General features: G+C 34.2%; 1 protein-coding gene across 1 annotated transcript in view; it reads left to right on the top strand.

Annotated features, from left to right (window-relative positions):
* DNER (delta/notch like EGF repeat containing) overlaps positions 1 to 25,140 on the top strand; it is a 330,352-nt gene that overhangs the window by 133,736 nt on the left and 171,476 nt on the right. Inside the window, exon 4 of the mRNA XM_051983379.1 lies at positions 1,663 to 1,829. Within this exon, the coding sequence (XP_051839339.1) occupies positions 1,663 to 1,829 (167 nt within the window). The remainder of the gene's footprint in view (positions 1 to 1,662; positions 1,830 to 25,140) is intronic.

A 25,140-nucleotide genomic window follows, 5' to 3' on the forward strand; every position in this document is an offset into this window, starting at 1 on the left:
CACTACTGGACGCATTCTCTCTTAGGGCTTTTTATGAAGGAAGTTGTAAATTCTTGATTCCAAAGAGTATTGATCCAAATCCTTCCTACCTACCCCATTTCACACATTATGGTACTTGGATATCTTTCATGCCCCAAGGTGTAAGTTTTCAACATTTTTTTGATCAGGAGTTCTTTTTTCCTTTTTGAAAAGCCTTGATATTTCTATGGGATGAAGTGCAGATATTGGGAATTCTACTAAATGAAGCTCTGGAGTGGAGATAGAATAAGAATTCTGACTGATTGTATTCCTTATCTGATCGGAACCCAAACTGATTGGACATATGTGGCAGCCATCACTGGCTAAGAAATCTGTTGATAGACACTGACCTAGTAATTGGAAACTTCCTGTGATAAATATTTTCTCTTTCAACATACAACTTTCATTTTTCATTTTTCATCTTCTAGCCTCAGTGAAATAAAGAATAACTAATTACTCGCATTTGAATATTATTACCTGTCATATGCTCTTTTTGAATAGTCTTCCATTCTTATTGTCCCTGTTCTTTTCAGTTTTACCTAAAAAAAGCTTTTATGTTCTGACTCTTCAAATATTTTAATTATTCTTCCATGAACCAACTGGAATTTCTCCAAACTCTTAAAATGATAATGATTTGAACTAAACACAGTGACTAGCTGATTAAGGCTTCGTTACAATGAAAGTATTATTGCAAGAGTCTTATGTGTTCTATTATTTAAAAAGTTACCCTTTACTTAATGTTGTAGCCTTTTTGTATATACATTTGTTTACAAATTAATTTAAATAACTATGATGTAATAAAAAGAGCCGTCTGACCTCAGACCAGTCACACCATTTTGGTTGTGCCTTACTTTCTTTGCCTGTAAAATAAAGTTAATAATATGTATTACATATGTAATATGTATTAATAATATGTACAATTATGTAATATGTATATAAGTTAATAATTATATGTAATAATATATTATTACATATAATAATACATAAATTAGGGGCATTTTTAGGCTCTAATGTGTTAAAAGTCATAAAGTACTTTGTCAACCCAAGAGGGGCATATAAAAGACAGCTATTATTATTATTTAAATTCTGGCAGTTCTTTATCAGATAAACGATTATGGGAATAACCTTTGTATGGAAAAACATAATGTTTAGTTTATACTTATTAAAATGGGTATTGAAAGTTTTCAAAAATTAAGATAATTTAGCCTAGATCTTCTATACCATACATAAGAAGCTACTTTCTACACTTTGAATGAGAATAGGAGATAGAATCTCAGTTTTAACATGTAGAAAGCCATGTACAATAAATGAATAAAATAAGTAACTAGATGGCTTATTTGCTTATAATAATGACTAGCATCTATATATCCCATTAAGGTTTTCAAAGAGCTTTGCAAATAGAATTTCATTTTGTCTTGGCAACAGCTCCAGAAGGGAGGTGCTATTATTGTACCTATTTTTATGGATGAGGAAATTGAGCCAAACCATTGGGACTTTCTTCATCTTATCATCATCATCATCATCATCATCATCATCATCATCATCATCATCATCATCATTTTTTTGGTAGTTTGATTGATCCTTAAGATGGATTTTTCCAGAAGATGATTTGTGACTCACTTTTTCCTTTGCTTTCATTTTCAGGATTTGGAAAGATGCCACAGCATCGCTTATTTTGCTCTGGAAGGTTACAGCAACTGGGTTTAAGCAATGCTCCCTTATTGATGGCAGAAGTGTTACTCTCCTCCAAGCATTGGGTGGCCTTGTGCTCTCTGAGGAAATGCTTGCGTTGGGAAATAATTACTTTATTGGTGAGTTTATGGAAACTTTCTTTCCCCACCAAAAAAACCCTCATTATAATTTTGTACAATGTTGATTTAGTTATTAGACATCTTGGACATGGATAAAATCCATAATTGTCATATATGATATAGAACTCATTTATTTTGATTAACAAATATTTCTAAAGTAATAATGCCACTAGAGCACTCATTTTTGGGTATATATGTATATTTGTGTGGATGTGTTTGTCAAACTTTGATAAATATAAATTTATTTTTTTTGTTGGGATTCTGCCTACTTAGCTGTTCTTGGTGATATAAAATCACCAAATTACTTCTAGCTATTTGTAATAGATTTGGGGTGGAGTAAGGAAAGAGAATAACTCATCCCTCTTCCACGTGGCTCTAGTCAGAATAATTGACAATCTTCAATAAACTACAATGACTGGATTGAGGGTACTTCAAGTTTATTAATAGAGAAGGAGCTCCTTAATTCCAACTTGACTTATCATTTGGAAAAGGGTTTGTGTGTGCCCTTCTACTGACTTTGAAGCATTCATTCCAAGCTCTTTCAGAAAATCAGATATTGTGTCCATATCTCAAAAGAGCAGGGCTGAACTAACTAGATCCTGGCACATGAATTAATTTGACCATAAATAATAGATAGGATTTAAGAACATACTGGTTCTGAAATCAGAAAATTTGCATTCACGTCTCACTTTTGGTACTTGTTACTTGTGTGATTTTCAGGGTTAATCAACTAACCTTCCCTAGCTTCAGTTTCCTTATTTGTCAAATGAAGGCCTTTCTTTCATTTAAGGTAGGATCTTCATGATCTTTTCATTTCCCTTTCTTCCTGAAGGTCAACATATTAGAAGGTTTCTTTCCTTTCTCCTTGAGGTGAGCAGAAAAGCAGGTTTCGGTTCTTCATCATCCTGACTCTTTTGCTTTCCTCTTGAGCTCTGAACCCCCACCTAGTTCTTGTTTTCTCAGAAGGCTTAAAAAGGGATGAGAAAGTTTGGAATAGCTACTTAATTGAATATCATAGAGGAAGTTAGGGAGGAGTAAAAGAATTGCCTTGCCCTGGTGAAGGACCACTTATAATATTGTAACTTAATGATAGACACAACTTAGTATTTATTGCTAGAGTATACAAGTTCTTCTCCCTTTGGGAGAGCAACTAGAGCATAATAATCTTGACTTTAGTGAGAAAATAAGTGGAGTCAGAAAGGCATCTCAATGAGAAGAGTCAGGGGAAAGAGCAATAGAAAGAAAGAGGAAGTCCATATAGCAGATGAGATAAATAGGTAGAAATGGAACCATCCCATGAGCCTGCAGGTAATAACTACTGGATAGGATCCTTGACTGACAAGCTAATCAGTCTGCAGAAGGGTGTGAAGGAGAAACTATTTTGGCTTTTCTAAGGGTTTTCTTATTTTCACTAAACCTAGTTTCACTAAAAATAAGCAAAAACATCCCCCCCCATTTCTCCTACATCCCATCATAAATCAGAACATAGGAGTTTTCACCACATGGTTGAAATAAATGCTTCATTGAATAGATATAATTTGTCCATTAAGTCACATACCTGGGACCCTTTAGAGTTCGCCTAAATATAACTTTGTTATGGAGGAACAGAAGAGACACTTATATGTTTGGAGGCCTCACTAATGGAAACTATAAATCACATTGTGAAAACAATTTCCTTCTGGTGTTTACTTTGACGCTTTAGTGAAGGAAATTATAGTTGTGTGTATTTGAAGGGAGAATTTGGCTTGTTTTCAGATTTAGAATGTAGCAATGCATTATTTCTTTTTAAATAATAATGAAATATAACAAGCACTTTCAATACTTATATAGTGATTTGATATTTGCAAAACCTTTTATATTCATTATTTTATTTGAATCTCAGAACAATACTGAATCTACAAATATCCTCATTTTACAGATGAGGAACTGAGGCACAGAGAATAATGATTTCCCCATATATGAAATTATTTCCTCATGGTTATAATCTAATAATAATAAAGATAAACCACATTTTTCTTGTGAAAATTTTACACAAATGTTCTTTAAAATAATCTGATGAAGTGGCTTAACCCTATTTTATAAAAGAGAAAAGTAAGGGCTTTGATTTCTTAGCAATGTTTCTATTTGAAAAACAATAGACCCTGCTTTGAATTTTTTCATGAGTTGTATTATGGATTTAATTATATTCTAGGGGGTTATACAGAATTTGAAAGGTAAAGATCTCCTTAAGTCAGTCTATTTCTACTCTTATTGAATTGAGTAGGTAGCAGGGGCTTCTGGGAAATTCTGCTTAAATGAAACTCAAGATCCATGAAGATACATCTTTTTGTTTAAAAACCATGCTCACAAAAATTATACTTTAATTAAAGTTCACTATTCCATAATTGCTTGGAGGGAAATCATCTTTTTTCCTCTTTAATTTATTAATACCTAAAATATGGAGGGGAAACAATTTTTAAAATGACCTTTTTTTGTGTTACACTGAAAATCATTTGTAGTGAAAGCCTTTGTTTCTTAACTTCAGTTCTTTGGAAGCCTGTGATTTGGATTCCTTTGAATTTCCAATGCAGAACATCACAGGTGTTTCATGTAGCTTTGTTTTAAGATCACAATCCTCTTTTTTTTTTAATTTTAAAAAATTAAATAAAAGCAGAAGACAGTGTTGTTATGTTACCTCCTGTGAAGGCATGGCTGACTTCCCAATAAAGACAAATTGGCTACACCCGCACATTGGGAGCTAATCCACAATTTCTAAAATCATCTTTCTTATTTTAAAAGAAACAATTAATGTATTGTAATCAACATGGACTCCTTGCACTTTATATAGTAATATGTATTTAATACTAAAAAAAATTTCCTTTGGAATCCATTTTACAATTCTGGGATTTTAAAATTCTGTTGATTTAACTATGTACTGGAATATTGATTGGAAATATAGTTATAAGAGTAGACTTTGCTCAATTGATGAAGTAGAGGTGAGAATGAGGAGATGATGACTTGAATGCAAAATTCTTCTGTGAATTTCTGTGATTGTGTCTTAACTACTAGACTGTGTCCCTTGCTGGTAATCAATTTGACTTTTTCAAATTATCAAGAAAATGTATTTGTTAAGCATTTACCCATGTGTAAGACTGATTCTAATTGTAAATGGTGAAGGGAAAGTAAGGAAAAGGGAATAAGTATTTATATAGCACCTACTATGTGCATGCTAAGCACTTCACAAATATGATCTCATTTGATCCTCCCAGCAATCCTACAGGGTAGATGCTGCTTCATAACCACTGTATAGATGAGGAAAATTGGAAAGTCAGGGGTTAAATTATTTGCTCTGGATCACACAGATCTTAATGTCTGAAACAGTATTTGAACTTGGGTCTTCCTGACTTCAGAGCTCTTATCTCTGAGGCCATGAGCTGCCTTTCAATGAATTGTGTAAGGTGTAGGTCTACATATACAGGGAAGCTCTGGTAGTAATAATGATAATAATAATAATAATAATAACAATATTAACTGAAATTCATGTAGTATTTTGAGTGGCTAAATGCTTTACACCTATTTGCCTATTTTAGTCTTAAAACCTGTAAGATAGGTACTATGATTATCCTTTTTTTAAAAAGCTGATGAAACTAGAACTTGGGGAAGCTTTGACAGACCCTCCCCAAGGTCACACCTTTAGTAAGTTATCTGAAGCAACATTTGAATTCATGTCTTCTTGGATCAAATATATCCACTCTATACAGGGCGTTCCAAAAGTCTTAGTGCATAGCTTACCTCTGCTTAAACAATGTATGTTGCGCAGACTCAAGGCAAGATGAATATCTTAAGGTTTTTATTATTAATTCTGTCATTCCTATTGCTAGGGCTTCACTGGGATATGGAGTAGTTTGTATACTAAGCGATATAGATTTGATCCCAAAGCTCTCTTCCTCTAAAACTGTTCTTTCCTAAAAATCTAGGACTTTAGAGGCTGAATGGAGACCCCAGGAGACTGACCCCCAAACCAGTTCTATATTTAACAATGACACCCCTACTGAAGGTTCTAGTAAAAAGACTTGAAATTCAGAAAACATGATTGAAATTTCCTTAAAGCCTCATAAAAGCCTGCATTTACACCTATCCCCATTACCTAAGTCTTTAAAATTGCAGGAGATATCCATTTGCTTTTTTTTACTACTTGGGGTTCAATACAACAAGAAAGATCATCAGTGGGCACCCCAAACTCATCTAAAGCTCAAATTTGTTCATCCTTTCAGAGATCTACACGATGGTGAATGCCCCCTACAAGCAAGCATCCCCTCATCATTCCTCTTCCTTTTTCACCTCTACTTTCTTCTTTTCCTCTTCCTCCTTTCCCCTCCTTTTCCCTTTTTCTTCATTTCACTTAGCTCTAAGTTGACCCATTACGTCAGGGGGCCATATTTCTTTAAAAAACAATGCAGTTGGTAGTGAGTCAGTGAATACTCCTAGTTCATAAGATTCTTAATATTAAGCTTTCCTGCAAACAGAAAACTGAAGACAAATGGTGTACACTGCTGGCTTATTTCTTATCTCTGACCTGCTTTATATTAAAAATCCTTAGGGAGGGGGTCTCCCTATCCTTCAAAATTCTGAACCTTAATCTCTTTTGAATACTTAAAATTGTATGTGTACATAAGAGTTCCTTTTATTTTTCCAACAGTGAAGAGAGAAGACCACCAGGAGTTTGACATTTAGCTTTGAGAAGGAGTGAGAGTAGTTTATCTCCTTGTAGGTAGAATTCTGCCAGCCTCCCAGATGAATAGCTGCAGATACTAAGGCAGTGGTTCTCAAAGTATGGTCTAGAGAATCCTGGGGATCTCTAAAACCCTTTTAAAGAGTCTACAAATTCAAAAATAGTTTTTATTTCCAATATGGTAAATGTCTGTAAATATAATCCAGATAAACAAAAATTCTTTGGAGAGATCCTCAATCATTTTTAATAGGATAAAGATACTGAAAACAAAAGTTTGAGGACCACTGCACTAAGGTATCCTATTAGGGAGTCCCAATTTTATAGATAGAAGGGGATTTAGAAATCATCTCATTCCATAACTGAGGAAGTGGAGGTCCAGTGCCATTACAGGATTGGTCCAGCTGCAGCTAGGCTGGGATTTGATCCTAAAGCTCTCTTCCTCTAAAACTGTTCTCTCCTAAAAATCTAGGACTTTAGAGGCTGAATGGAGACCCCAGGAGACTGACCCCCAAACCAGTTCTATATTTAACAATGACACCCCTACTGAAGGTTCTAGTAAAAAGACTTGAAATTCAGAAAACATGATTGAAATTTCCTTAAAGCCTCATAAAAGCCTGCATTTACACCTATCCCCACTACCTAAGTCTTTAAAATTGCAGGAGATATCCATTTGCTAAAAAAGGGAGATCAGTTACTGAGCATCCTGCTGCCAAATGACACTCTTCTTCCCTCCCCCATCTGTATTCTATAAAAGTAACTTCTGCTTTGCAGTGGCTAGCAATTTTTATCTTGCCAATAACAATAACATTTTAGAATTTTAGGACTTAGAATTAGAAGGAACTTGAGAGATCATATAAGCTAGCTCCTTCCCTCTTTGACAAATAATGGAACTGAATGGTATGAAGCAGAGAGATTTGCTCAAAGTTCCCCAGAACAGAATTTGAATGTCAAGGCATCTGACCCTAAATTCTTTGTTTTTGTTTTTTGTTTTGCTTAGAAAAGGGTCTTTCTGGAGATTTCTTTTTTAAGGCTCTCAATTTCTACCTGCTTTTAAAAACACAAATACTTTTAGAGAAAATCCTTGGAAGAATTTGTTACAAAAAACATAGTCTTCAATGTATTCCATAGGATAATTATAGAAAATGTGGCAAGTCTATTTATATATAATATTTGATATTTTTAATTCTTTAATTTTATTCTACCAACAACATGATGACAATAGCAATAATAAAGACGTTTAATTTTATACAATTCACTTATATTGCATTTCTTCCTAGAAATCAAGTTTCCATGGAGGAATTAGTACTTTCTGGAGAAAGAAAAAGACAGTCATAGATTTCAAACTGGAAGGGACTTTAGAAGTCATCTTCATCAACCCTCTAATTCTATAGATATGGAAATGGATGCTCCCACAGGGCTTGTCCAACTTCATATAAGTAGTGAAAAACTGGACCAAATTAGAATTCAAATTTCCTGACTCTGAATTCAGCACAATAATATAAAGTCCTTTTGTTCATAATATATGTATTTTAAAAAAATACAGTTTGTGAGTTCTTATGCAATAGTATCAAACTCAAATAGGAATGAGGGCCACTAAACTATATATAAGGATTACTGGCCACATATGGATTTAGAAAACCATACTTTAACATTACCTGTGTTTTGTACTTTTATTTATTGTGTTAAATATTTTCCATTTATATCTTAATTTAGTTCAGGTTCTACTGGGATGTGTTACAGGTACATTGTGGCCTGAAGGTCATGTTAGCTACCTTTGCTTTAACTATTTCTCAGTTTCTGTTCTGTCCAGTCCCTTAATTATCTCTCAAGTCTTCCTTAAGACAATCTGTTGTACCATGAGACAAAACATTCATATCAATATATTATCTGATTTATATAATATTTCTTAGTAACTAATAAGTAAATTAACTTTCATTTACAATGTGTTTACGTGTTGCTAAAAGCTTTCAGATAGGAGACAGTCAGAGGTGCTGATTAACCACCAAGTGATTCATTACCATGTTGTATCTGCTTGGTAGCAGTAAAATAGAGCTAGGGACATCAAATTTTTATAAAAGCACAGTAATAGGAAAACTTTCCTAATCACCGTGAACTGGCTCCCTTTGTGGCCTGCTGGGAAAGACTAATTGTGACAGATTAATTCAATGCTCATAAGTGAATCAACTGTACTGAATACATGGTATTCATGGAAAAATTCTTTCTTTGTCTTATAGTGTAATGCCCTTATTCAAAAGTTTCAATAACTGTCCGTCTTGAGAGGATATAATCTAGACTCCTTTGCCTAAAACTCAAAGTTTTTCACAATATAGTCCCAATTCAAGGATTGAGAATTCCTATATTCTGATCTCTGCCACAGATCCTGAGTAAACCACTTCCCTTAATTTGACTGTAGTTTTTTTTTTTTTTTTTTTTTGGGTCAGAAAACTGATGGACTTGGTCTAAATCCCAGCTTCTTAAACCATGGTTTGCAATCCCATATAGGGTCTCATAACAGAATGGGGGGTTGTAAAATTATGATTTATTATAAGAAAATATTTGATTTGAAGAACTATTTTATATACCTATGTATCCAGGGTCAAGTAAAATTATTTTGGGGTGAAAAGAAGTCCTGAGTAGAAAAAGTTTAGAAGTTCTCTAAGGACAACTCTAAACATCTTGGGGTTCTGTATTGTCACTCCTCCTCCTAGTTAAATTCTTCTTGGCTCCCATGACACTACTCTCTCTTAACTTTTCTCTTACTTGGAATTATCTATATCATCCTCTTATTAGTCTAATTTATGTCATATCCTTAAGCAGGGAGGGGTCTCTGTTCTGAAACTATCTCTTCTTTCTCCATCCTATGAAGATGGTGAGCTCAGTAGCACCATTAGTTCAGTTATAATTCCTATATTACACAATAGCCATGTTCTCTTTAATGTCAGTCCCCATAGATTCTGTCTCTTGAACTTCAGTCATATTACCAACTGCCTTTTGGACATTTTGAGTTCAATGAGAAAAGGGGATATGAATAAGCATTTCAGAGAGGGAAGATGATAAATGCAGAAGGGAATGTGGAAAAATTGGGGCACCAATGCCTTGTTAGTGGAGTGATGACCAAGTTCAATCATTCCGAAGAACAATTTGTAACTATATCTGAAGGGCTATGAATCATACTACTATGTCTGTATCTCAAAAATAAGGACAAGGGAAAAAGACCTGTTTGTACAAAAATATAACAGTTCTTTTTGTGGTGGCAAAAATTTGTAATTCAAGGGGATGCCCATCAATTGGGAAATTGTGAATAATTGTGGTATATAATTGTGATGGAATACTATAAAAATGACAAGTTGGATCATTTCTGAAAAACTTGGGAAGATTTATATGAACTGATGCAAAGGGAAGTCAGAAGAACTAAGAGAATATTGTACATAGTAACAGCAATATTGTAAATATGATTGACAGTGAAAGACTTAGCTATTCTGATCAAGACAAAAATCCAGGAAAATTCCAAAGGAGCCATGTGAAAAATGTTCTTCATCTTCAGAAAAAGATGGAATTGATGAATTCTGAATGCAGATTGAAGCATATCTAATTAAAAAAACCAAACAACTTTCTTTTTTTGGGACTGTGTTTTCTTTTGCAACATGACTATATCAACTGGACTGGAACCTATGGGTGGTTAGAACCTAAACAGAACAGGCTAGAGACAGAAGTTTAAACTTGTTAGTGGAGTTTTGACCAAGTTCAATCATTCCGAAGAACAATTTGGAACTATATCTGAAGGGCTATGAATCATAATACTAGGTCTGTATCTCATAAATAAGGACAAGGGAAAAAGACCTGTTTGTACAAAAATATAACAGTTCTTTTTGTGGTGGAAAAAAATTTGTAATTCAGGGGGAATACAAACATAAGTTTAATTAATTTCAGGATGAGGAAAATGACATTTGTAAATAGAAGCTTCCCTCCTAAAAAGAGGATTTAAAATGCTGGACCCAAGGCAGGTCTTATATAGGACAAGTGAGCTGGATTATGACATAATCATTTTTAGGTCTTGAGTTACTGTTCCCACAAATCCTGTGAGAACAATATTGTCCCAGCTCTTGGGGATCACACCCACCCTATGAGTCACAGAACCAGAGTTCTATGATGGGAACAGGAGTTCAGTACCCATCATTTGACAAGGAACAGGGATTGTGACTATGTGATGGATGGCCCTGAGAAATAGGGAGAGCAAAATCCCTCAGTGAACACCTGGTGCTGATCCAAGCAAATATTTCACTGGAGAGTGATAGCATCCTGAACACAAAGGATTATTGTTATGGTAAGCTTAGGGCACAGCCTGATTGCTGAGCCTTAGCTGTGGGAAACAGGGTATCTCCAAAATATTTTGACAGTCAATATGGAAATATGTTTTACAGTACTTCACATGTATAATTTATATCAAATTAGTTGCCTTTTCAGAAGGAAGGATGGTGTGTGGGAAGGAGGGAGGGAGAGAATTTGGAATTAAAAAGTTAGAAAATGAATGTTAAAATTTTTTAAAATATTTAATTGGGAAAGACTTAACAAAATTTAAAAAAATATTTAAAAGAAGCACAGGGGCAAGCACAGATACTTTGGGAACTCCACTAGATACCAATTTTCTCCGTTGACTTGGAACCATTAATGATTCCTTTTGAGTTGATTATTTAAATCATTTTGATTTATAAAATCCTACTATTATCTAGCTCATATCTCTCCATCTTTGCCACAAAAATAGCATAGATTACAAAGCTTTAGCAATTTCTTTGCTAAAATATAGTCAACTATATTTTCAACATTCCCCCTGGGTATTACAAAAGAGTCGCCCCTCTTTTCATCTATAAAAGGGAACACACCCTCTAGCATAGCGTTCTATACTAATAGGTTCTGAAAAGACATTTAATGAATTGAATTCAATTGAACCACTCTCTCTCAAGGTAGCCTATTCTACCTTCAGACAATTTTCATTGTTAGTAAATTTATTCTTGTTTCTCACATTGCATTTATCTGGCAATATTAAACTACAATTAAATAATAAAATACAAGATATCAATCAGTGTTCTCTTTGGGGATTTCATCTTCTTTCCCCCACTATAATGAAATTCCAAAGTTTTTCTTGTATTGTATTACATTTAAAAGTAATTATTAAGGAATATGGTGAGGTAGAGAAGGAATATGGGAACTTTGAGAATACTTAATTTTGCCTCTAGAGAAATGTTACTGTTGGGAGATAGAAATTTGGAAGAGAATTTTCTCATAGAATCACATAGAATCACATTGCCTTTTTCTTCAAAGTTTGAGCTTCAGTAAAGGAAATGCAAATTTTTTTACTCTGTGGTCACTGTTCAAACCCCAGTTTAATGTGAATTTTGCCCATTGCGTCGCAGAGGGAAGCCCAACTGCTTGTTGTAGGGCACTAGAGAAAAGATCCTTGAAATTCACTTAAATAAAAGGAAAGTACCAGAGGAGAAAAAGGACTAAAAAGATGGTGAGGTCTATGGAGTTCATTTCAGATCCTCTTATCTTTCCTTTGTTTTCAGGGTGCATAGGTTTGAGGTATATAATAGTAGCTCATATATCTAGAGCCCTTTCAGCTTTCCAAACCACTTTGCTCACAACACTATAGGGTAGGCAGTGGAAGTCCTATTTTAGTTTAGGAAGTTCAAGCATAGAGAGTGAAATGCTATAGTAATTGAGTGCTGGAACTGGAACTTAGGTCTGATTGCCAGTCTGGTGATCTTTCTCCTGTAACATCCTTTCTCACTAAAGTATCTAAATTTGTTGACTATCAATTGAAAACATATTTTGACTTCATTAGCAAGAATGATCACACCCGGATGACCATGGATCATGTTTCAGCAGAGTTCAAATTGTTGGTCCTGAAACTTATTTTTCCCTTCTGCCTTCCAAAAATGTTGTCAAATGGTCCTTGGCATATTTTATTAAGTCCCTAGTTGTTCCTGGTGGCATAAGTGAAAAATATACACATGCCATAAAATGTGGGAGCTGAAAGAGATTTGAGAGATCAAGTGGTCCAACCTATTCATTTCCTAGATGAGGAATCAGCCCCAGACAAGTACAATAATTTCCTGAAAGTCATGAAACTAGTTAATTATCCAACTTAGATTTCAGCATCCAGTTGTCCTATTGTTGGATGAATGAATGAATAAGACATTGATTAAATGCTCTGTGCAAATCACTGGGAATACAAATAGGAAATTTGTCCTTGTTTTCAGGAATTCACCTTTTAATGGAGAAGATAACACATTTGGAAGGTTTCAGCTTAAATTCAAATGATTCCAATGCATTAAATACATCAGGCACATTCATATCCTCTACTCATTTGTTATATAATATTGCATAATGACAAAGCTCTCTACAGAGAAGATAGCTAGCCCTGTGTAATTTCAATCTGCATGCACCAAAAGGGGATAACTGATGGAAAATGTTTTGCAAGTCTTAAAAAATTGATAAGTTTTATATGACAAAATAGGAAAAGCTATATGCTGGTATGTACCTAGAGAGTAAAACATTAATATGTAGTTCTTAGTCACTTTATGACTTTATTTTGTTTTGTTATTTTAACCTTTAGAGGAAAAAAGAGCTTAGATAATTTTCTTACAATTGTAGTATTCTATCACTAGGTGGCAATAGATACCTATGTCTAGTAGTGTTTTTTCAAGGAGAATGCATTATACGAATTTTCGATTATAGCAAGAAATTCCCTAGCAAATGAGATCTTTTTCTTAAGACAACTAAATTCAATAAAGCAAATAATTCTTATTAGCAAGACTTTTTTTTAAAGAAGTAATTAACTTTCTTATCAGTTTATCCCACCCTGATTTTTGCACTTAGATTAGAATTTTTTATAATTTTCTCTATTTCCTGTGGATATATGCCCAATGTTGGCTTCAAGTCATGTTCTTGCCAAAACCCCTTGTAGCTTTCCTCATCTGTTGAGTTTGGCCATTACAATTTAGAAATCTAGAAGATGACAATCTCCTACTTATACCTGTTTATAAACTAATATCCCATAAAATTCCCCCTCTAAATTTATTCCTCTCCTTTCTCCATAAATGAAAAAGTTTTTTTTTTTTTTGGTGATGGAAGCTCAAAATCTTTTGTGTTTTCTCCAACCAGGAGAAGATGTTCTACTTTCTCTTTAAATAACAATGAAAATTCTTTTTCCTTTTAGATTTCAACAGAGAAAATACTATTCTGTGTAATTTAAAATATATACTCATATAATAACTTAGCAACTCCTTAGCAACCCATATCTTCTATTAACTGCCTAAGCAAGAGAGTGCTTTAGGAACTACTCCTAGAAAAATGCATTAATCTTTAAAAAATTTAAGCAAAACTTCAATGAGATATTGTCCTTACATATAAGAGTAATTTATTTTATTTTTAATTTAATAAATATTTATTTTCCTTTCTTTTCCCCTATTCCTGGTGAATCAACAGCAAAATAGAAAAATAAAACTTTTATAACAAATCTGCATAATGAAGCAAAACAAGTTTAAAGTGATCCTGTCCAAAAATTTATATCATTGTGCATCTTGAATTCATTATCTTTCTATCAAAAGGTGGGGATCAGGCTTCATTTTTGGTCTCCTGGAGCATAGTTGGTCATTATGCTTATTAGAATTTTCAAGTTTTTCAAAGTTTTCTTTCCCCAGTGTTGTTATTGCATAAATTGTTCTGGTTCTGCTCACTTCACTCTGCATTATTTTAGATTAATCCTTCCAGTTTTCTCTAAAATTGTCCATTTTGTAATTTTTTTATGGCACAAAAACATTTTCTTACATTCACATGCCATAATTTGTTTATCCATTTGCAATAGATGGGCACCTCCTTAGTTTCTAGTTCTTTGCCATGGCAAAAAGAACTTCTGTAAATATTTATCAATTTAAATTCTTTTTTCTTTAACCTCTTTGGGTATATAGGTCCAATAATGGTATTGCAGGATCAAAGACTTGTATGGCAGTGATGGGTAAAATCTTGAAGTAACTGAAGAAATAAAGGTTCAAGTTTCTGAATATATCAGTTTATTAAGCACTGTATGCCAATTGCATAACAAATTGAGACCGGGCCTCTTCAGCTTAGCACTAGACCCTGACTACAGGGGAAGACAGCTGTTAATGCATTGAAGGAAAACAATTAACAAAATAGAAACCAGAATACACAATTAGGTACTTCTAATATTTCTAATTGGAAGAAAGATTCAGGATTTTCCAAATTGGGAGGGGAATGAGCGAATAGGTGCAATCCTCAGAAATCAGAAAAAAGAAGTGTCCCATTTGCCCTATCCCATCCTTAAGTATCTGTATTCAATTAAAGGAATAAAGAAAGAGTAATTGATTGAATAGTTCAAGTCCAATTTTCAGCTATGACATATAAATTGTTTGAATTATATAATTGGGAGAAAGTTTCTTCCATAAGTCTTCAAATCTGATGGGGTTCTTGGTTAACATGACCTAGGTCCTTAGTTAAGGATCTCAAAGCAGCAGGTAGAGGTGGTCCAGCTTCCCAGGTACAGGGAGCTATGTCAAAAAATGCATTTAAGTTTTCTCACAATTCCCATAATTGAATAAAGTTTTCTCACAAGACAAAAATTGCATTAGACTTGTAATTGAATAGAAAGGAAACATAACTATATCCATAATTGAGTCACAAGATGGAACCACTGTGGTTCATTCACTCAATTTCCATAATTCTTATAAGGCATTTTCCTCCAGAATTTCTGGACTAAATTACAACTCTAACAACAGTGCATTAATTAGCAGTGCAATATCATCTTTCAGGTAATAAGGTGGATAAAGATCTAGAGTGGAGAGTGAGAAGGTGGGGAAATAGTTGGGAGAGTTAAGAATCATATTTCAAATCACTGATGGCATTTCTCCCCCAATGTTTCATGTTCGAGAAAAATGGCCATTCTTAAAGCCAGTTCACAAATTCCCTCTGTATGATTCTTTTATCTCCCTACCAGAGAACTCTGAGGACATATATTGAACTTATTCTTCATGAAACTCATGCTCAGAAACATTCAGTGAGTATGGAAACCCTTATGCAGAGAAAACTAGGTGTCTTAAAAAAATTCCCTAGTTTTCAAGTCTTGGGAACTCATTTCCTATAATTTAATGAAAGAACATAGAAACCACAATGTGCTAGCAATAACCATGTTTTTTTTAAATTCTTTCTTTTTTCCTTTCCCTTAAAGGCCTTAGAGGGTATGAAAAGTGGAGGTGGAAGGAGGGGCAAAGGAATGGACAGAAATAGGGCATGTCACCTGGAGAAAATTGCTGAGTGTTTGATGAGGAAGATAATTAATTAGAACTGTATTTCAAAAGGACTCTCTCTATTTCTCTCTGCTAACTATCTGTCTGACATTTGGGTTCTGAATGCCATGATATTTTTAGTATTCACATGCATCCTTAACAAGCAGTGTTCACTTGCCTGTCCTGATTCTATGCTATAATTGTGGGTCTGACCTACAAAATTCTGATGGTTTGGTAGGTACTTGGAAAATCTCCTTCAACTATTACTGGGGTAGGGACATCATTTTGCTGTAATCCTAAGTAAGAGATGATCACCCAAAGCATTATCATGTAGTTGAAGGAGCTTGGAATTTGGGTTCAGAGGACTTGGATTTGAATCCTGTTTGTGTTGCTCATTTTCTTTGTGAATTGTTCTTATTTTCTTCCTCTTAAATTAAGTGGGTTAGACCTCTAAGATCTCGCATAACTCTAAATACTTGTTCATCTCTGACTCTTTGTGACCCCATTAGGGTTTCTTTGGCAAAGATTGAAGTGGTTTGCCATTTTCCTCTCCAGCTCATTTTATAGATGAGGAAATGGAGGCAAATAGGGTAAAATGACTTGCTCAGAGTCAAATAGCCAGTAAGTGTCTGAGACCAGATTTGAACTCAGGTATTCCTGACTTCAAACCTGATGCTGTATCTATTGTGCTATCCAGCAGCCCCAGATCTGAGCTGCTTTAAATCTTACAAAAATCTTACCAAAAAAAAAATACAAAAATATATTAATGCTCCAATCCCAAATTCTACAATCCTATAATTGTCAATAGAAGGCACATGGAATTATATTTCTCCTCCTGGCTCTCTGATATTTTTTTTTGAGAACTCCTCATTATTCTCTTGTCCTGTATAAATGGAGTTTCACCAAGGTATTATTTTTGAGACTTCTTTCTCATTACTCTTGCCCTTTGTGATTCCATTCATTCTTGTATATTCACTAATCACATTTATCCTACATCTAAATCTTCAGCCCCAACTTCCTCAGAATTCCCAGTCCATATTTCCAGTTGCATTTCTCCCTATATACCCTGCCAGAATCGCAAAACCAACATGTCCCAAACTGAACTCATCAACTTCCCCTCAAAACCACTTTATTTCTCAACTTCTGGGTTTCTCTTAATGGTACAACTAATCAGTCCCTTAGTATCTTAGTCTTCAGAAGTATGAATCAACTTTACTTCTTTCCTCTTTCTTTCCAGACATTTGTTCTTTTGTCAAGTCTTGTCATTCATTTCTCTGCAAAAATTCTTTACATCTGAACCCTCTTAATTCTCGATGCTATTCATGCCATTTTCTTTTCTTATAATAGTTAACATTTTTATAGTACTGTAAGATTTGCATAGTTCTTTAGATATTTTAATTCATTTTATCCTCACAATTTTCAAGGTAGGTGCCATTGCTATCTCCTTTTTGTAGATGAGGAAGTTGAGACACAGAAACATCAAGTGATTTGCCTAGGGTCACATAGTTTATATATTTCTGAGGCAGAATTTGAATTTAGGGTTTCTTTGTTTTATCTATTGTGCTGTTAGTTTGCCTCCAATATCATTTTGACTCAATTATAATAAAAATATCCTACATGATATTTCTGCCTCTGGTCTATCTCTTCTTCTACTCTTTTCCCACTCTACTATTTAAGCAATCTGCCTAACTGATTACTGTGTTCATATATCATACCTACTTAAAAAATTTCAGTAGCTCCCCATTACCTACTGATAAAAGAGCTATTTGAGTCTGATATTCGTGACTTTTGACATTCTACCTCCAATTTTCTTTAATAACTTTATCATATTATTTCTCTTCCTATATTCTGTATCGTATCAATCAATTTTTATTAAACTTCTACCATCTTTAAGGCATTGTTCTGGGTCCTGATAGTTTAATGACATTTAAATCTTTGTTCCTTAAAAAACATATTGTACTATGGGAAGAATGTATGAAACATATAAACACTCTTTCAGGTTGGCCAAATGCTTTTCCATATATCATTTCATATGATCTTTACAACATTTCCATTTAACAGATTAGGAAATTGAGACTTAGAAAGGTTAAGTCACATAGCTATTAAGTGTCACAAGTAGGATTTGAGCCCCAGTTCTCTCCTGCCTCGAAACTCAGCATCCCTTTTTACTATTTTGTGTTGCTTCTTGACTGCATTCTAGTCAAAATAGAATAAATCTGTTTCTTTCTATAAGTTCTATATAATTTCCTATACTACATCCCTTACTTCAAAAATGGACTCCTCTTTTTTGGGGGTCTATTTCTCATTCCTTAACTCCATCTGTTGAAATTGCTTCCTTCAAGACTCAATTTGAAGGAATACTATTACCCTGATGAATACATTACTCATCTTCTCTCTACACTGTTAGGTTTCATATAATACTTTGCCTGACTTTTTTCCCTTCACATTTGTCTCAATTTCCCTCGTGCCATTATTATTTTCATGCTTCTTCCCCCTCCCTTAGTTTGGAAACTATCTTAAAGCAGTGTAGTATAACATATATCTTTGTAAATTTTATGTAATATTAACAAAAACTGGATAATGTGGATTTGAGTGGCTAATCTTGAAGACAATCTTAAAATTGTTAAATTCGTATTGGCAAATTAAATTATTCTAATTATTTGTTTCATATTTCCTTTCCACAATTTTTCTTGTAAACTACTTATTCTTTATTCAATTCACACTATGTACAACATGCAGTCTTAGGTGCTGAGTTTTTGAAGACAAAAATCACAACTCTACATCTGGGGATGAACAACAGATAATCAGATAAGTAAATAGAATATAAGATTGGCTAGGAGCCCTACTAACAGCTGGGGGATTGGGAAAGGTCTTGGGGAGGGAATGACTTTTGAGTTGAGGCTCAAAAATCAATGCACTAAGACTTGCAGATGGGGATGTCTGAGACAGTTAAGTGGCACAATGCATATAGTGCTAAACTTGAAATCCTAAAAACCTGATTTTGAATTGTACTTCAGATATTTACTAACTGTGACCCTTGGCAAGACATTTAACCCCTTAACGACTTCAGGTTCCTTTAAAATGGGGATAGTGTTAGCACCTATCTTGGAGGTGATATTAAAATTATTCAAGTATTCACTGATTGATACTGCTATCAATCAAAACTACCAGCACAAAATTTTTTTTAAAAAAATCTAGTTTATTATATACTTATAGCATATAATACAAACAAAGTATACAAAAAACAATGGACCCTGACCATCAGTTTCAACAATCTCGTATAGGTTTTAGTTACATTGTCAAGATGGGTGCTATGGAATTTTATAGAATGAAGAAGGGGAAAGTAGAGATTTACAAAAAAAAATAGAGAGCAGGAAAGGAAGACTTGTAAACTGTTCAGTAAACACTAAAGCTATAGCTAGAATTTGTAGACAAACCATTAACACCAGAACTTACCTAGTTACTTGACACTCTCAGGTAATAAAAGTGAAACAGAAATTTTCTTATCACTAGCCAGATCATCATCAAAACTAAAAGTGAGGTCTCAGCTAAAGTCTCATATTCCAGCTAGTTATGTAATCTGCTCTCTTAAGGAAATAGCAGTAATGAAGATAGAAACATTTTTTTTTAATGACAGAAGGTTGCTCACAAGAAGTAAAAGAGGTCATGTACATAAAGTTCTTTGCTAACTTCAAAATATATAGAAGTATTTGTTATTAATATTAGTGTATTCTGAGAATATGGAACAGCCAAAGTTATGGAGACAGGAGATGTATTGTCACATGCAGGAAATACTAGCAAGTAGGCCAGTTGGGCTGAATAGAAAGTGAATGAAGAAAATTAAGGTACAGTTGGGGCATCTAGGTGGAGCAGTGGATGGAATACCAAGACTGAAGTCAGGAGGGCTTGAGTTCAAATCCAACTCAGACATTCACTAACTGTGCAATTTTGGGCAAATCACTCAGTCTTGCTTGTTCCAGTTTCCTCATCTGTAAAATGAGGTGAATAAGAAAATGACAAACTACTCTAGTATCTTTGCCAAGAAAACCCAAATGGGGTCATGAAAAGTCAGACATGACTGAAATGATGGAACAGGGATTTGCAGGCTTAGTCAGCATGTGAAGGACTTTAAATGCCAAAAGAAGTTGTTAGCCTAGAATCTGTAAGGAGCCACTAGTGCTCCTTGTGCTGGGGTGTCACTTGGTCCAATTTGTGCTTTACAGACATTAATTTAAAAACTGTGTGAAGGATAAACTGGAAGAGAGAAGAGATTTGTAAGAGAGATGAGAAAGCTATATAGTGTAGTTGAGAAGTGATGGGGCCTTACTTGGGGTAAGGAGAATAAAATGGAGGTGATGGATGTGAGAGATGTTGTAGACAGAGAATTGATAAAACTTATGTAATTGGATATGAAAGGCAGTATGGGTGAAAGATACACAGAGAGACAGACAGACAAGAAAAGGTGGAGAGAAAGAGAGAAAGAGACAGACAGAGACATACAGAGAGACAGAGAAAAAAGAGATAAAGAAAGACAGAAAGAGACACAGAGACAGACACACAGACACAGAAGGACACATGCAGAGAGAGACAGAGAGACAGAGATAGACAGAGACAGACACATGTACCCACAGGAAGGAATGGACGTCAGCTCTAAGGCTGTGAACCTTTATGACTGTAATCCAGCATATATCAGCTAGCTGGATACAAACCTTTTTTGATCTTTGGCTAAAAACAAGATTTTAAAAGTATTGATCCTAAGTAAAGTTGAGAAGATGGTTAGTTTAATTCTAACACTGGTACCTCCCATTTAGTTTCTTGATGTACTAGGATGTACTCCAAAGACTCCTATGATTATTTTCTCAGTGTCAACTGAAAGAAGTTATTCCTTCTCTAACTTCTTTTAAATAGGCTGCTGAATTGAATATTAACCATGGCACAAGGAGCACAAATACCACTACAAAATTCCATTTTCAACAGTTGGATATAAAGAAGCAGTGTCAATAACACAGAATGGCAAGAAATTAAGTCACTTATTATTAGGATTTTGAATGAGTTCTGTACTTCCTTCCATAAGCATCATAACTAGTAATGTTGTTTCTGAAAGTTTCAGGAGAAATAATTAGGGGTTGGGTTTTAAAAAATGTTCTAGCTCTTAGGTTATAATTTAGAGCGACAATTGAGACAATTAGGGATAATGTCAGTAGAGAAATTATGTAGATAGAGGAAAAGAATTGATAAATTACCAAGAGTTTGAATGGAACACCCCACTACTCATGTCCCCTAACACTCAGGAATGAGCAAGTGAGGAAACTGGTAATGTCAAAAATAGCTTAAAAATTAGATTTCTCATAAATCAGACACAATACAAATAACCCAGGGAAAATCAAGATGACTATGATTTTGAAAGATTAAATGAAAAGCCGTCATAAAGATTTTTTCCAAATCGAAATATCACCAGAATTGAAATTGTTTCTATCAAGTAGCTTTCATTTTTGTTCATTCATTCAATAAGTGACCGTTTATTATGTACCAGGAATTGTGTAAGAGTAGAAATACAAAACAAAACCAAAAGTCAGTGCTTTCAAGTGACTTAATTTGGGTAAATAACTTTTATTTTATTTTTGTGATTTGGGATTAGGTGCCTTGGCCAGGGTCACATAGCTAGTGTGTCAAGTTTCTGAAGCCAACTTTGATCTCAGGTCCTCCTGATTCCTGGTGCTCTATCCACTGCACCAGCTAGCTGCTTCTGGGCAAATAACTAATCTCAGTTTGCCTCAGTTTTATCATCAGATGTGGTCAAGAATAGCAACTACTTATTTCCCAGGGTTGTTGTAAGAATATATTGAGTTTGGTAGAGCACTTTTTAAACCTTAAAGTATTATATAAAGGGTAATTATCATCATCATTCTTAATTTTGAGGAAGTTACATTCTAATGAGGAAGATTGAATGTACATATATGGGCATATACCAACACATGCAAAATGGCTACATGATAATCTTGCAGGGAAATTCTCTAGTTATAGAAAGGTATTGTTACATTGCATAATGAAAAGGAATCTGGTACCTTCCTCCATCTCCCAATAATTAGAGCATTTAATCTCCTGATACTTTGGTATTTCAGTTGGCCTATGATATTTTTGTATTTAAAAAATGTAAAAAAAAATTGGGACAGAGTTGTTTGTGATGAATCATTAAATATTTACTAAGTAACATCTTTGTTCTGGAAGACTGGGCACTTGGGAACAATATTACTGTCCTTATCCTCAAGAAGATTATATCATTTTCCTCATATTTGCTCTGTTCATCATATGCTAGTTTATCTCCCACCTCCGATTAAGCATTTTTCTGATAATACTTTTTACTGCTTTATCTGAGTTAGATTTTACTTCACTTTTATGCTCACATCTACATCATAAACAAAATTTTAGAAACTTGATACATTTCTTATACTATTAGCTGATATAACATCAATAAGTTTCAAATACATGATCAGAGAAACAATAGAAATGAACATAAATATATAATGAAATAAGAACTACATTATACCTCTCTTCCTCCAAATAAAAAGGTCAAAAACTATTCAGTAACACATTTGCAAAAATAAAAACACCTCTCTCAATCATAGATACCTAGAGGATATGGTGGACAGTAAATTAGTTCTGAATTTATAATGTGGGCACACAAGCTTGGTGGCCAGTCTTATTTTAGATTTTAGAGAGCAAGCTTTGTGTCATTTGGGGCAGGAAGAACATATTGATTAAAAAAAAAAACCACCTCTTGAATATAGCATAGAACTGAGGGAACCAACACAACATCCTTATTAATTTAATTTCCTCCATGGGCTACTCCCATTTAAACTTGCCCTAGTAGGGTAGATTTTGCAAAGGATATTTCCCATTTTCAAAGTGTTCTTTGAGTCCTGACTCTTAAAACTGTAGCACAGAAGCCCCCATCATTGATTTTTTTAAACTTTTTATTGTTTTTCATTCTTCATTCTCAAAGATGATCAGAGACATCAGGATGGTGATATCTTGACTTGCAAATGAATCATATTCATTACCCTCACTCTATCCTCCAGGGTCATTGGAGTACAGTGACAAGACAGAAGTCAGAATGATTTGCGATGGCTTGGGAGGCAATAGGAAACCTTGACTTTTTAAAACTAAGGTCTTTCCCTGGACTCAGTTTGTCTGAGGTAAATAAAACCCATTCAATGATTAAAGGCTATGAAAGAATAGAGGCAAAAGATAACCTAATCTGACTTCCTGAGATAATCAATCTGGGAGGCAAGACCTTCACAGTTCCTGGCCAGAAAACAACAGAGTTGGTCAGTAGAAACAGTTAGTTTGAAGTAAAAGCATTATAAGAACAATAGTTATAAAAAATGTCTCCATAAGTCTGAAGTGTGTTGTTCGATAAATATTATAATGTCAGTAGTCAGAGTGGGCACAAAAATAGAGAAAAAGAAGGTTGCATATGGGGAATATTGAAAAAAACGATTTCCAGCATTGCATGTTGCAAAGTGTCTTTTTTCTTCTTTTTATAGTGTCTTTATGCTATTCCTGCTAGTCAAAAATGTTTCTGCTGGACAAGTTGCTTAATTGGGATTCTTAGATCTGTTCCTTAAGCCTTAGTTTAATAACTAGTGGTCAGGGTTAATTTTTTCTTGACTCATACATTTCTTCCTTTTCTATGCTTTGATTAACTGACATCTCCTTTATTGATACAGTATCTCCTACTGAACAAATAATTCTGCTAGACACCTTGGATGATGTAGTAGAAAGAGGGAAGAGAGAAATCTCTTGCTTGTCTCAGGGGCAGGAATATTCCTTTCTCAAAGACTGAGCTAATTCATATTTAGTTGTCTTCAAGATTCATAAAGACCATATTTCTCAGATTTGCCTCCTACTTAAAAAGACATTCCCATATTTGTCATATTGTGCAAAAAACAAAACAGAACAACAATCAGACCAAAGGGGAAAAAATCATGAGAAAGAAAAAAAAACAAACAAAAAGTGAAAGTACTAGGCTTTGGTCTCTATAGTTCTCTCTCTGAATACCAATAACATTTTCCAAACCAAGCCTATTGGAATTGTCTTAAATCACCACATTGCTGAGAAAAGCCAAGCTCATCATAGTTGATCATCACATAATCTTGCGGTTAATGTGTACAATGTTCTTTTGGCTCTGCTCATTTCACTCGGAATCAGTTCACTTAAGTCTCTCCAGATTTTTCTGAAGTCAGCTTGCTTATCATTTCTTGTAGAACAACAACAATAATCCATTATATTCATATACCTTAATTTATTCGGCCATTCCCCAGCTGATGGTCATCCACTCAGTTTCCAGTTTCTTACACAACAAAAAGGGCTATTACAAAACAATTTTGCACATATGGGTCCTGTTCCTTCTTTTATAATCTCTTTGACATACAGATCCAGTACTGATACTGCTGGATCAAAGAATATACTCAGTATGATAGCCTTTTGGGCATATTTCAAATTGCTCTCCAGAATGGTTGGATCAGTTAAGACTATCACCAACAATGTATTAGTATTCCAGTTCTCTTGCATCCCCTCCAACATTCATCATTATCTTTTTCTCTCATCTTAGCCAATCTGAGAGGTATGAAATGGTACCTCAGAGCTGTCTTAATTTAAATTTCTCAAATTAATAATGATTTAGAGTATTTTTTCATATGACCATAGATGACTTTAATTTATCATCTAAAAATTGTTTGTTCACATCTCTTGACTATTTATCAATGGAGGAATGATTTGTATTCTTAAAAAAAATTCAATCAGTTCTTTATTTTAGAAATGAGAAACATTTTATTGAAAACACTGGCCATAAAATTCCTTTCCCTCCTCCTCAGCTTTCTGCATCCCTTCTAATCTTGGCTGTATTCGTTCTGTTTGTGCAAACCCTTTTTAATTTAATGTAATCAAAATTATGTATTTTGCATTTCATAATACTTTTTAGTTCTTCTCTATGCCTCCTGCTTTGAATGGCTTCCTAAAGAATAAATCTTGAGTCCCCAGGAACATGATTGAATCCCCAGTGAGCCAATAATAATAATGATGATGATGATGATGATGATGATAGTAATAGTTAGCATTTATATGGTGCTTTAAGGTTCACCAACTCAAGTAGAAAGAAATTCAAGTCTTGCTGCAAACATTTCGTAGCTGCGTCACTCTGGGCAACTCAACCTTTACAGGCCTTTGTTTCTTTATCAGCAAAGTGAGGATAATTCTAGTATCTACTTTACTGTGTTATTTTAAGATCAAATTGTAA

This window comes from Antechinus flavipes, chromosome 3 (assembly GCF_016432865.1).
Source record: "Antechinus flavipes isolate AdamAnt ecotype Samford, QLD, Australia chromosome 3, AdamAnt_v2, whole genome shotgun sequence".
NCBI classification, from domain to species: domain Eukaryota; kingdom Metazoa; phylum Chordata; class Mammalia; order Dasyuromorphia; family Dasyuridae; genus Antechinus; species Antechinus flavipes.